At 37.6% G+C, this 14040-nt stretch overlaps 1 protein-coding gene across 6 annotated transcripts in view; it reads right to left on the reverse strand.

Moving 5' to 3' along the window:
• The window catches only part of USP6NL (USP6 N-terminal like), a 116180-nt gene continuing 103550 nt past the window's right edge, over positions 1411-14040 (reverse strand). For all 6 annotated transcript variants that reach the window (XM_021384363.1, XM_021384360.1, XM_021384362.1 and 3 more), the window contains one exon: positions 1411-5010. In XM_021384363.1, the coding sequence (XP_021240038.1) occupies positions 3569-5010 (1442 nt within the window). In that variant the 3' untranslated portion in view covers positions 1411-3568. The remainder of the gene's footprint in view (positions 5011-14040) is intronic.

Genomic DNA, 14040 nt, shown 5'->3' on the forward strand with positions numbered 1-14040 from the left:
GAAGCATTACAGGCAGGCCACAGCTGGATCTGGGGAGAGGAAAAGATTAAGATCATTTTCCTGAAGTCATATTTTCTTCCTTAGATGCCCAAGCGATGATGATTCAAATTCATCACCCAAACTGACGTCAGGAAAGAATCTTCCCCGGGGTCACAGCAGGAGTAGGAAGGCTTCTGTCTTCGCTTATATAACGTACATGGTTTGATTAGAGAGAGAAGCAGTTTGATCACATAATCAAACCCCATTCATAGAAAAAGCTTAGGAGAGTCAGTGAGACTGCAGCCTTTCCTAACTTCTTCCCAAGGCCCCAGTAACTTGAAGGATTTCAGTCTTCTGCTGTACAGTCCTGCACTGAACTCTTAGTATGTGGTATCAGTCAAAGGAAAAGCAAACACAGAAGTTCACAGCATACAAATGATTTCCTTATGCTCTTATATTCTAACTAGCTTAATTTCACTTATTTTTGCCCTTGCAGAAGTGAGGCATTTAGCCTTATTTAGTCTTTCCTGTTCTTCTGCTAGTGGAGAGAGATTACTTGCTCTCCGAATCCCTGCCTTGAAACTGCCTCCGTAACCACAAAGAGAGCCATGACAGTTAATCAGACAAGAAACCTATGGTTTATATGGCACAAGGCAGGTAAAGGTTAGAAAATTATTACGAAGAAACCATGGGTCTCAAGTATTTTATGCTGATACTTACTGCTTGACTGTTTTCAGATCAAAGCAAACAGTGACAGAAAAGCTCTTAGGAGGATATCTAATCCATTACGTGGGAATGATTCCCTCCACCAGCAAGACACAGCAAGATACTGGCACAGCGCTGCCCTGCTTCACTCTGCATCGGGGGCGTTTGTTACTGGCGTCAGTGATGGATTTGAACCTGACAGAACCTTGAGTTTGGTTAGCCCAGCTAAACGAAACAAAAGCAGACTATGCACTACAAACATGTGACACCGGGCTTTTGTAAGCTGAATACAGTTCTCTAAACATGCAACAAACAACCACAGCCACAGTCAGACCATTATGCCGCGCTCTGATCAATGCGGCATCGCAAGTCTCTCATCCCAGTAATTCTCTTCTTTTGAATTGATATTGGGTGAGATTATTAGAACACAGCCAGAAAATTATGATCACAGTTTATACTCCCAGCTTTCACAAATGATAGGTTAAGGTTTGGCGGTGTAGTAAACTATAATCAATAAGCTTGTTACTTCTGTGATAATGCGAAAGCACTGTACAGATTGCATCCATATTGCTGAGCCTAAAAATAAACGTGTACAAACAAAGAAAACGGGACATGCACCAAATATATATGTACACACGACTCACTGATGAAAAGCAATCATTTGTGCTGAGAAGAGCAAAACTGCAGTTTTGAGCTAATCAGACAATGAAAAAAAAGACCAAACAATAGAAGCTTAATTATTATTATTTTAACATGTTAAAAATACAGTCACATCAAAATAGGATACACAGTTATAAAACTGTTGCAGATGACATAAGAAAATAGTGTGTATATATTTTATATATAAAAATCTACAGTATTTACTACTGCTGATACATATTCTGGAGCTTCGTGTTGCTTGCACAGATAAATTGTACAGCTTTGTTATGAATTACAGAACCATCGTTAAACACTGAGATTATTACACTTAGCCACAGTATTATATACATACATTTCTAAGCTGCTGTAAGCAATTGGAACTAAGGTAAGCCCAAGTCATATTTATCTTCACAATTTTAGAGTTTCAGTGTAGTGCTTTGCTACCGTTACTTCGCTGCAGTTTGCAATCCTTAAAATATAAAATTGCCCAGTTCATTAAAAATTACATCAGACACATCATATACACAAAAAAGTTTTTGAAATATCCTAAGTAAATGTTACTTCCATTTGTAAAAATTGTTTTACTTCTGTACCTTAAAACTTACAGAGCCAACCTGCAGCAATAATAGGCACTAAAGCTCATTCTTTAAAGGAAAAAAAAAAAATCCACTTCTATGTTTTTAATTAACAAATCTTACAAAACAAAAGATAATAAGACAACCTTCAAAACCATCCAAAGCTGATTTTGATACTTTTTGACGCTTGGTCCTTAAGCATTAGGAAATCTCTCTGCTAAGCACTCCAAGGACCTCTTCTGGCAAGATCCTTATCTGCCTCCACTCCCACTGGCTTCAGTGAGAGGTCGGTGCATCCAGCACTTCCTACCCAGCTCTCATCCTACACGGGCCACTTTAACCTGCATTTTTGTCACCCCCATTTCACAGTCAACGAAAGGAAAAGAAAACACAAAGCAGAAGAGGCTGCAAACACTCATTAAAAACACGTTACCAGGAGTCTAAGCTTCCTATTAACAGTCAGGTTGATTTTAGGGTAAAAAACCCACATTCTCTCAGCACCCCAAAAGCATGGGGGCACATGCCCAATCACAGACATGATCCTGCTGGCTCTTTAGGGGGAAAAAAAGGAAGGAAAAAAATAGAACTGACATGACAAAGCTTAAGAGAAAGGACATTGCGTATGCACACAGCTCAGGGAATATCAAGTCACAACCCAAGTCTCAAACTCCTGTATGTACTTCTTAAGAGTGTCAAGGAGCTGGTAATTCTCTGATACCTATGAGATTTGGCCTTGCAACCAATTTGTTTTGCTTGACAGCACAGTGTGGCAAAAAGCAAAGGGTGCAGCACCATTTCTGGATGTGGCATTGCTCTTACTGCGCTCCAATGTTTTGCATATATGACATTCTGAAGGTAGATTTAGATGCAAAGGTAAAAACTCTCCACTTTCAATTCACCTAAGAAACTAGAGACTGCCCTGAATTTTAAGCACCGTTTCTTAGCCAGATTACAGAGATGCTTTTGGCTTTCTGCTCTTGCCTGTCTGGCTCCTTCTTGCTAAGGAAAATCACAAACAGTAGTCAAAGGAGAGGAAATTAACTCTCACATAAATTTAAATTAATAATCCCAAAGTATCTCTCTTGCCCAGAACAGATACTGGGATACTGAGGCAGCTGTATAAAAATGACAGAAATTCCCATTCAAAATGAATGGCTTCTCAAATAAATTATAAAGAAAAATTAATACGAAATAAAAGTACTTCACAACCTCTGTCCAAAGTTAAATGCATTTACATTTAAAGTCTTTAGTTCTTCTCCATAAGCATTTGTGTATGTAGGCGCACATGCACGCATACACATACTTAATACAGTGCATTAACAATGTCAGTCAAAAAAAAACTCGCAAATGCATCAGGTTTTAGGCAGAAAGATCATAACACAAGTTATTTCAATTTGAGGAAAAGTGACAGTATTAGCCATACCGTGTATATGATCTTATTGCTACTGCTATGTCTATGTGCATCAGATCACTTTCAATAGCTTCAATGCAAGTCTAAGAACTCACCCAGCCTTCAGTGAAAAGTCTGAAACATTTTTGAAATAGTGTTGTTATTTTTGCACAGTCACATGAACTGTCCACATTTCATAGAAGAAATGAGGTGGACTACTACTAACACAGTAATGTATAAGTGGGTTTGGATCTTGCCATTTTAATAAGAACCAACATTTTCAGAGAAGCACAGATTCATGCATAGATAATCCATCATTTCTATTTCGGTAGTGTTGGACTTGAGCTGATGGATTTGAATATTGGTATTGTGGTGAACCATGCTCTTCAAAGGTTGGTGAAGTCCTGTATCTTACTGGGCTATCCACAGAAACAGCAGGAAGACTATGGTCTTGAAAGGGTGTTGACTGAAAATGCTGGTATTTCTGGAAGTTATCCAAGTGGCCCTTGTGAATGTCTTGGCTCCAGGGCTGCCGGTACGGTTCATGTCTATACACATAAGCAGCATCTGGCCACTTTCTGTTTTCTGGTAAATAATCCACTGGAGGCATTATGAATTTGACACCTGTAGGGGACCTTAAGTTGCTGGTGTAAGCATCGACAGGGGCTACGTCTATCCGAGTAGGGGCTGGTGAAACAGGATTTTGGCGACTGGCAGGATAGGAGTTCACTTGCAATTTATCAGGAGAATAATCTGCTGAAATAAAAGAGCCATATGGCCTACCAGAAGGGCTGGTTCGATTCCCATGATAATGAAGAGGTATAGAACTTGTATTGCTTATGCTGGAGATATGCTTTGGAGAATTTCCATGATAAGTAGGAGGACTGCTATAAGACGGCAGCGGCTGTTTTGCATTTAGTCCATGAGGTGGTCCATCAGATTGCAATGAATATTTTGGAGATCTGGGTTGTGAAGTGAAGGTGTAATTATTGGACATTTTTAATGGAGCAGGTATTTTTTCAGTTTGTTTTCTTGGACTATTAGTATATGCTACATGCCTAGGACTCTGTGGTTGAACTCTCTCAAGCATCTCTTCAACAAGATTCTCACTCCCATTATCAGCTTCTGGAACGTTGTCATACTGTGATGCATTAGACCCACGCTTACCTTCGTCAGCATCCAAAACCCTCATCTTTTGTTTTACATTCAAAGGCTGTGTTTCTGTAGGAGTTGGTGGTGAGCTTGAAACTGAATGATTTATTGGCCTTCCTTTCACCTCTGCAGTAAGTTTCATAGTCTTTTCCATTATTTTGATATCAGATGGTTTGTTCCACTTAGGTACAAATTCCCTTCTTGTATGTGAAGTAGCATTAGAATTTTGGTTAGCAGCTGCATTATCATATTGTTTTGAGTTGTCTTGCCCTGTTGGCTGAGGTTTTCTTCTGGCATCTACCTCATTTTTAGACTGACTACTCTGTGTGTCTATCGGGCGAGACTTCTGCTGTTTTAAGGAAGGTTGTTTCTCCAGGGAATTAATTCTTTTTCGGTTATTTGGTGAATTTTCTCTTTCTTCTACAGAGGACGGTCTCCTCTCTGTCCTTCTTATTGTTTGTGTACCAGTGCTATTCTGTCCATTAAGCATTGGAGTGGAATTAAGCATAGCAGGCTGAGGTCCTGATGGAATTTGTCCCATCGGCTTCTTTGGAAATTCATCTTCTTTACCTAAAATAAGAACAGTAATAACATAAATTCACATTTGAACTGAAGTCTTCTTTGATCTGCTGGTCATGCAAGTAAAAATAACTAATTCAATTATCTAGGCCTTTTGCTGAGTCACCATTCTGTCAAACCTCAAAGGTATTTTACTGAGACTGAATAAAGATTTTGTTTAGGCTCCCATTTCAACCAGTAATTCTAGTCTTTCCCTCTAAAGCTGATGCACTCTTGGCAAGCTTTTGCTCGCTGACAACACTGTAGCAAAAATATATAAATAAAAATCATTTCCCCACATGATTTTGGCCTCATTACCTATTCTGTATTTATCCCTCCGTATACTGTCCTCATCTAATTAAATAAACCACTTTTTTCACTTTAAAGATCCTTTCTGATATCCCTCTTCTAATCTACCATCTTCAATTCGCTCATCTTTTACTGTTTGCCTCTGGTAAGCCGTGCTCTCAGCTCTGCATTCACATGCACAACCTCTCTAGTAGACATTTTGGTACTTTCTCTCACTACTTTTCCAGGTAGTTAACATTTATTAACATCTGCGCAGTTATGTCTTCGTTCTCCCTCAGTCCCTGTTTAGGAAATGCCATTCTCAGCATTAGAAATCTACACCGTAACTAGAAGACTATACTGAATCATCATTTCATTCAGTTAAGTTTTCTATCAGAAAAACTCCATATCAAGACCTCAAATGAGCGTTTGACGGGCAAATCTCACCAAATGCTAACAGCATCATTTACAGAACTCTGACAGTTTTGGTATGTTCTCTCATTTCTGAGTCCAATACATCACAACAGCCAGTGGTAAACATCAGCTATGCGGGGGCTCAGAATAACCCGCACTGCCACTACAGAAAGAATAAAGATGTGCTTCATTGCTGAATTTTGTTTGTAGGACAATTTACATCGAATTTTCCACACCAGACTCTCCTTAGCAGGCAACACCCTTCATGTTCTTAGCCAAAGCCTTTTATCACATCTACTTGCACATAACTTCTTTAATTGTACAATACATTACTTTCCCCATTACAAGTAGAAAAGGTCACATACTTCTCATTACATTTATTAATCTGAATTTTACTTGATGTTCAGCATTTCCAAAAACAAACAATCTTCTAAAGTCAGCATAGTCAAACAAATCCAACTGTGCACCTATTAGCAAAAGCTCTACTGTACAGAGGGAAAAATATGGCTACCTTTAAATGTTATGAAAAATAAACAGTGTAAAACAGCTATAAATAGGTTTAATTCCTTCTTCTTCCTCCTGCCAGACAAGAACTGTCAAATCTTCCACCATCATCAAAGATCCAGAAATTACTTAAGATCTCGAAGATTTTAAAGTTAACATCACACTTTCTAGATATCTGTAATTAGAATTCCCTTTAATTGTCTATAGGGGTTCATGCGAGTGAAGACATAAACATCTCTATCCCTGATGTGAGTGCTGTACTAAGAAAGAGAGCCATATTCATTTGTACAGTCCATCGTATGACTTCAATCTCTGGTGACTGGTTCATGCTAGAGGTACACAAAGGAAAGCCAGCAGCCAAGGTCAGTGTTATTTATTATAACAGCAAAACAAATTATCATCACGGATCAGTTGCTATATAAACTAAATGGAAACTTACAGTTTGTGCCAGCTAGGACATAGCAAGAAGACAGCAGAGAGAAATACAATGATGCTATGCATCATGACAAGATAACTAAATAAAAAGTACTTAAAAAATAGAGCCTACTTTTGCCAAACAATTAAACTACCCTTTTCTTGGTATTCAGAGTCTTCACAGGAGGCCAAAGTTCATATGGAACACACCCTTTCCTTTAGAAAAGCACAACTTCAGAAACTTCATTGTATATACAATAGATCCTGCCTACCCAGCTTTTTCTAGAAAAACTTTCCGCTCTTATTTTCCCCTAGCTACCCTCAGCTCAATTATGACCATACAAGTATTAAGATATACAAACCTAATCTCTTACAATGAAAGTACTCATTGTTCACCTTGCTATGCCTTGCCAAAGTTACTTGTGAAAAGATCCCACCGCACCAAATGTGAGGTTCTACACGTTAAATACTCTTATATGATTATACACCTGGCATACTATTCTCTGTGATGCACAAGATATGCAAGAGTGCTAAAGGTTACATGGTAGGGCCTTAGCATCAGGCATCAATGAGCGAGTCTTGGAAATAAAGCATCACAGTTTGTTCTCCATCTCTGTGGGGGCCCATGATTCACAAATCAGGCTAAAATCTGAAGCAGGGATCTGTAGATTTGCACTCCCCAGCAGCGCATCACCAGCAAAACAGAAGATGAATGAGTCGCACGGATGCTGCAAATGAATGATTTAACAGCTCTGCAACATACTCTCTTCTGCACCAATCTCTTGAAAATTGTCCATTACTGTCAGTTTGGGAAAAGGCATTTGCACCATTTAGGTTCCATTTGCACTCACTAACACAGTGGCAAGCAAAACTGAAGATCCTATCTTCTAAATAAAACTGAATTTTGTCCATAATAAATATTCCCAATACTGAAACTACATGTTACAACGCTTTTAATCTTACCAATCCTAATTGTTAAAATAGCATGAAGCCTGAATTAAGAAACAGTACTCAAGGTACATACCAGATATTTGATCTTAATTACACAGAATACAGCCTCTATATGCTACTACATGTATAACCTCCATGGCAGTTACAGTATGCTATTAGAAAATTGCTCCTCAGCACCTGTACTTCATTTAATTTCTGCCCGTGTGTGCCATAACCATTTTAGAAAAATGATTTTTAATTCCATCCCTGTAATTCAGCCATTCAGTTGCTCTAGTTCTTGCAGTGCTTCCTTCATTTGTACAAAGATGTTAAAGGCATGAACGAATTTCCTTTCTTCCAGCTTTTACTCTCTAAGAAATGCACGCAATGTGAGATCCTTTGAAATATACTTGGTTACACAATTAAGGTGGGTTCTGTGGGAGTGTTTTGGTTTTGGTTGGTTTTTTTTTTTTTAATTCCACACACTTAAAAGTTTCTTAATTACCATTAAGCTCTAATAAAACTCAAGTGAGAATACTGCAGACATTCTTATTGCATTCTATCTAGGCTGCTTTGAAGACTGCTTTCTGTCATCGTTCCTTCACATTTGAGGGTAAAAGAACATGTTACAATTAGGTACATGTGGTCCACGCTGTTTAGACAATGCATGTTATTACATGAATTACAGGTGTCAAGTAAGTATCTGAAGTCTTAACTTTTCTGCTGTGAAACTTTTAAAGCTTGGAATTAATTCATGTACTGAGCAATAAGCAAAGTGTTCCAAGACAACAATAGTTCATTTAGAAGAAAACCTTTGCACTCTAACAGCACTATATCAGGCCTCTACTTGTTAATAGCCTGGTAATATCGGAGCTTAGAGTTCTCACAGAAAGCAAAAATATGGCACAATGAGTATGTGTGGAGGGAGGGGTCAATGAAGAAAAGAAATACAGCTCTAAATCTTAGCCACAAAGTTTCCACAGAAGTTTTAACTTGATTTCAGACTGAAGCAACTGAGGAAGCTTCCTTAATCAACCATATTTGCATCTGCAACAGTAGGAAAGGCCACGCTGCTAGAGATGCTCAGTGTACTAACCAAAGCTACAAAGCACACTCTAAAATCTGTTGCAAGAAATGCTTCAGCTGTCATCATTTCCTGCCATAACAAACATTGGAAGGAAAGAAGTGCTATAAGGATCCTGCACTTGGCAGGGGGGTTGAGACTCGATGATCTTTGAGGTCCTTTTCAACCCAAGCCATTCTATGATCCTATGATTCTATGATTCTATGATTCTATGATCCACGGTGCTGCACCACAAAGACATTGCCCCAAATTTCACCTCCTAAAGGAAAAGCAATTTCTTTTATTAAACTGCAAAAAAAAAGATATTTAATTCTAATTTAAATATACAGATATATACATATGGAGAAACATGCAGGCAGCTGCCACTTGTGGAACTACCAAAGTACTTTATTCTTTAAAAAAATAAGCATCTCCAGAAGCTTAGAAAAGTCCCCACAATTAAATAGGTAGAGGATAACCACATCTACAGCATGTACATTAATACGAGGAGACATTCCTCAAATGCACAAAACAGCATGCAGGCTATGTCTATGAATGCTTTAAGCTGTCCACTATTACCAAAAACAGGAAGAAAAAACCATGATGCCACATGCAGGCAAGAAAGAAAGAAAGAAAAGGAATAGAAGCAAAAAGCAGAGGAAAAGAAACCACAAGGCAAAAGCAAATGCAAGAAATTAAATCACAACAAACATCTCTACTGTTAAGAGGTACACAGATACCTTGCCAGAGAAGTATGCAAAAGCACCAGTTCTTCTGACAAGCTGCGTATCTTTTATCTCCCCATTTTCCACTCTAAATATGCTTAATGCCTCTCATGCAGCTCTGAGCCATTATCTTTTCTATGACAGCTAAACTCATTGTTCACATTTCTGAGATCTGAACATGCAGAAATTTTATTTGGATGTTTTCAAGGACATTAAATCGAGTCTGTTTGTGCTGTTAACCCTAAGTCTGAGCTAATTCACATTAGAGGCATACCTTGCTGTCTGAAGCTATTTGAATGGAGAGGCTTCTGAATCCTAATAGTACTTCTGGGACAAGTAATCTTCTGTACAGTGTATGATGTTTACATACAAGGTTTAAAGGCACTTTAAAGTAGGATGTAAGACAAAGCTGTCCAGTTCAGCTGGTGGTTGTTTTGGCAGCAATCTCCACAATCTTTGTCTTTTGAAGCGAACTGGGCAACCAGATTTTTTCCCCAGGCTGACAATATTAGCACAAGATGCAGAACTACATCTTCTCTCCCCATCTTCCTTCAATAAAACAGCTTCCTAGATGCAGTTTAGTTACTAGCTTTCCCCAAAGACAAACATAATAGCTTATATTAGAATTTACAGAGTTGGCACTACAGGATTTCCTATTCTTCATTCAAAAGAAAGGCAGTGATTGAGTTGGTTTGTATATAGCACAGTATAAAATAAGCAAATGACAAAGAAAATAAGGTAAAAAATGGGAGACAAAGGAGAAAAATGGAAGTAGAGGGAGAGAATTTAAATGGGAAAGAACAATCAGGTGCTTGTTTGCTGCTGATAAATATATTGCCTAACATGAAAAGGAGCAAGGCAAATATAAACAGATCTGACTGTTCCCCCAAAGATAAAAAATTCAAGTCATATTAAAGAAAGTTTTGGTCTTCTGACTTACTCCTGCTCTAGCAAGTCTTGCTCACCACCCAGTGGACGTCGGTCTCAACTACAAGACTTTTACAGATAATTGCTTCAGGAGGCATTAACAGCCTCATGCATTGAATAGCAGACATATAATTGGAGTAAAGTGCTTTAAGTGCTCTCTCTGGTGAATAGCAGTCTAGTCCTTAATTTCAGGACCAGAATACATGCACTCTGACTGTTCTAACACAGTTTTCAAGGATGGTAATGGTCATAAAAACAACTCTTAAAATGACATCTTGGTATTTTGCCTTTATTTTTCATCAGTGGCTTCCCATCTTATTTGTTCAGTTTACAAGTCCAGGTAAATTTTAAAGAAATTTAAGTGCCTGAACCAAAAGCTCAAACTGCTGCCTGAAAGTCACTCTCTCTTCCTGCTCTTGTATATGCCAGGAGGAGATGCTGGAATGAAATCTTGCTTGACTACTTGATAATGGTAGAACAAAATATACTCCTTGCCTTTCTGATACTAGGTCACTTTTGTAATACTGACAGTAACAAAAACATGTTTTATAAACATCTTCATTTAGAGAAATAATAGAAATGTTAACAAACTTGGTCTCTATAAAAAAAAAATTAAAAATTGTAGAAGTAACCTCTTCATTTCATATCCCTAACTCCATGTTTCTTCCAGAAAATACACTTTCTTGTGCTATGAACAATAACCAACAGAACTATCTGGACCATATTCAACAAAAGCATGAAAGTTTTAAACAGCAAGCATTTTTAAATGATGCAAAGCCTAAGTCCAAAATTGCTGAAAATAATAGACTAGTTGTATTAGTATAATTCTGTATGCCAATTTCCTTCATGACACTGTAAGGCCATATCACACAAGAATCAAGGCAGAAAAATTAGTTGATTAAAATATGAAGTGCATCGTATAAACTGCTACTTGTGTATTCTTCAAGTACAAGTGAAAAATCCAAAATTCCTCTGAAACAAAACACAACCAAAAGAGATATACCATCAGAAACACAAGTCAAGCTCACTTATATATTTGCAATATTTGGCTGTCAAAATATGTAGTCAGAGCAGAAAACCAACATTATTTAATAGAGCATTCATATATTTCTGCACTGTCACAGATGAGTATTTAAATTAGATAAATATCTGCATAAAAAGCATTCATAATAAATTTACTAAAACATATCTCTAAAGATAAGTAGCAGGTATACATTTACAAAATTGAGATGTAAAATTCAAATTTTGCTAATTGTCTCTAAATATGGAAAAGACTGGGAGAACTAGAAGAACGCAATCAGAGTTTAATGCAGGTGTTACCAGGCACTAAAATAGCTCAGATGATCAAAAGAACAATGGCAGATTCCAAATCAGGCAATATTTCCTTAAAATTAAGATGTAAGACCTTTATCTCTGACTTAAGGCCTTCTCCATTGCTGTAAGGTCTATTAAACTTTCATTTAACAAAAAAAAAAATCCATCCCAGGGTCTCTCTGTCCTCTCTTTCCAGGACATCTTGTACCAAAATGCGGAGCACTTTAAGAATTTTGCTGTTCCTTTAAATAAAAGACAGGAAAAGGATCTGCATCAAGAAATTCTGAAAAACAAGGGTATATACCAGTGAAATTCTTTTCACCTTCTTTGAATGAATTTGTCTACTCTGCCACAGATCTGGCTCCTTGAGAAGATATAAACAGAAGTCATATGAATTTAAGTGTCTGCGCTGTTCAAGAACCTGCTGTGATGTGGACACCCTCCATAATTCCAGTCAGCTTAGAAAATACTAATTGTCTTTTCTACTAAATCTGCTTGAGGATATGTCAGAGGAGAAGTACCTTACAGGACTGTCTACTGTATAAATGTCACAGCCTGTCCCTCTGAGGGCTTGACAATAAGCAGCATGCTTATCCATTCAGATTTCTGTCTCCATACGGTCACTGGAACATAGATGCCTACCTTGGGTTTTGGGAAGAGCAAGTTATCAGCCATCCTCTGAAGGCTGCAGTTGCTAAGTACAGACCATCCTGTATAGATCAGTACTTAAAACTAGAAATTACCAGAGAAAGGCATAAAAATCTGTGGTCTGCCTCATGTAATACAGTCCCAGTACTGCCAAAGGCATTTAGCTGACATCCAAAATCAGGCTGATCAATACAGTTGTGCTCCTGGAACATCAAATGTAAGGGTTTTATCAGTGACAAAGAGCTTAAGAAAGCCTCTTCTCTCCTCTGTGCTCTGAAGGTAAAAAGGAACTCCTCACTACGGGAGGAGAAGCCATGGAAGAAGTAAGCCAGAGAAAGCCACATTAGACATAAGCATCCATCTGCTTTAAAGTAACACAAAAATTACCTCATTTAATACCCTACCACTGTTTATTAGGGCAGGAAAATCCATACAGCCTAACAAAGGATGCCAGATGGAAAATTCCACAGAGCTCAATTAGCTCACTGCTATTCCAGGATGACTGATACTGAAGCAACTGTAAGATGGAGATATTTTTTGATCATTCATTTCTTACTTTAGTTCTTAGAGATGTAATTGTTGCTCAACGCAAAAAAGTATAAGACAGGAATTAGTACTTTGATTTCAGCTGAGAAAATGAAAATAAACATCCTTTTCTCAGGCTACAGTGAATACTTAAGTGAACAGTTTGGTACTTTTGTGCATATTACTGCATGACATATCATAATTTCATAAATTTTATATGAAATTAAATGGAAAATAGTAAGAAGAGACTGAAGGTAGAAATGACAGTAGAATGACATTTGAGCAAAGCTGAATGCCTATAGCATCCTGAGAACCTGCACAAAAATATTACTGCCTGACAATAGGGATTAGTAAAACCAAAATTAAAAAGAAAAAAAGACTTGTAAAATTCATATGAAGAACAAATGAGGCAGCCTCACTGAACTACAGATAACAGCAGAGAAATCAACTAGATTTCCAAGCATTAGGATAAATACCTTTATCCTTTACTTATTTTGCGAAAGGCTAAGTAATGTTACCAGTAAGGCCTGGCAGAAGTATCCCACAAAGAGGCTTTCCCAGGCTACTTTGAAATGAAAGAAGAAAAAAGCTCACCTCCTCATCAAGCAACAAAATATACCTCACTTTGGCACTGTTTTTCTTACTTTTATTTTACTGCTCAACCTTCCTCACTCGTGTCAGAAAAATAAGACATTTTTAAACCTACTGATGTTCCTTTAGCTTTCCAAAAGAGAGAAAAAATATGGATTAAAACAATGACTGTCCTGCCTGCTAGTCCTATCAAGGCTCATACAAAATAGGAAATCATACAACCCACATTCAACTTCAAGAAGATGTATTCACTGTTCAGTAACTTTTGCTTTTGGCTTCCACAAGACGACTCCCTGTGTCTCACACAAGGTATCCACTTTGTTGCCCTTAACATCACGTACAGCTTCCTTTAATTGTTTTGTTAAGACCCAGTATCCCCAGTCAAAATTTCACTTGAAGGCATTTTACATTCTCACAAAATAAAAACCTTAAAATCTAAATCAGTTAGGGACTGCCTTCATTTATTAATTCATTTTTCATTCAGGAAAACTAACTGTGAATTCTGTATTTTCCACAGAAACTCTCGCCACAAATTGTGCGTATGCTATTTTCAGGTGGAAAAAACATGGATTATATCACATAGTAAACTACAAAATCTTCCATAACTCTTCAGCTACCACATTTTCAAGTAGAAAACAGACAATCCACACTAGTGAAATTTACTTGACCACATCCATGAAAAACCTACTGAACTAAAAA

Source organism: Numida meleagris, chromosome 1 (genome assembly GCF_002078875.1).
Source record: "Numida meleagris isolate 19003 breed g44 Domestic line chromosome 1, NumMel1.0, whole genome shotgun sequence".
NCBI classification, from domain to species: Eukaryota; Metazoa; Chordata; class Aves; order Galliformes; family Numididae; genus Numida; species Numida meleagris.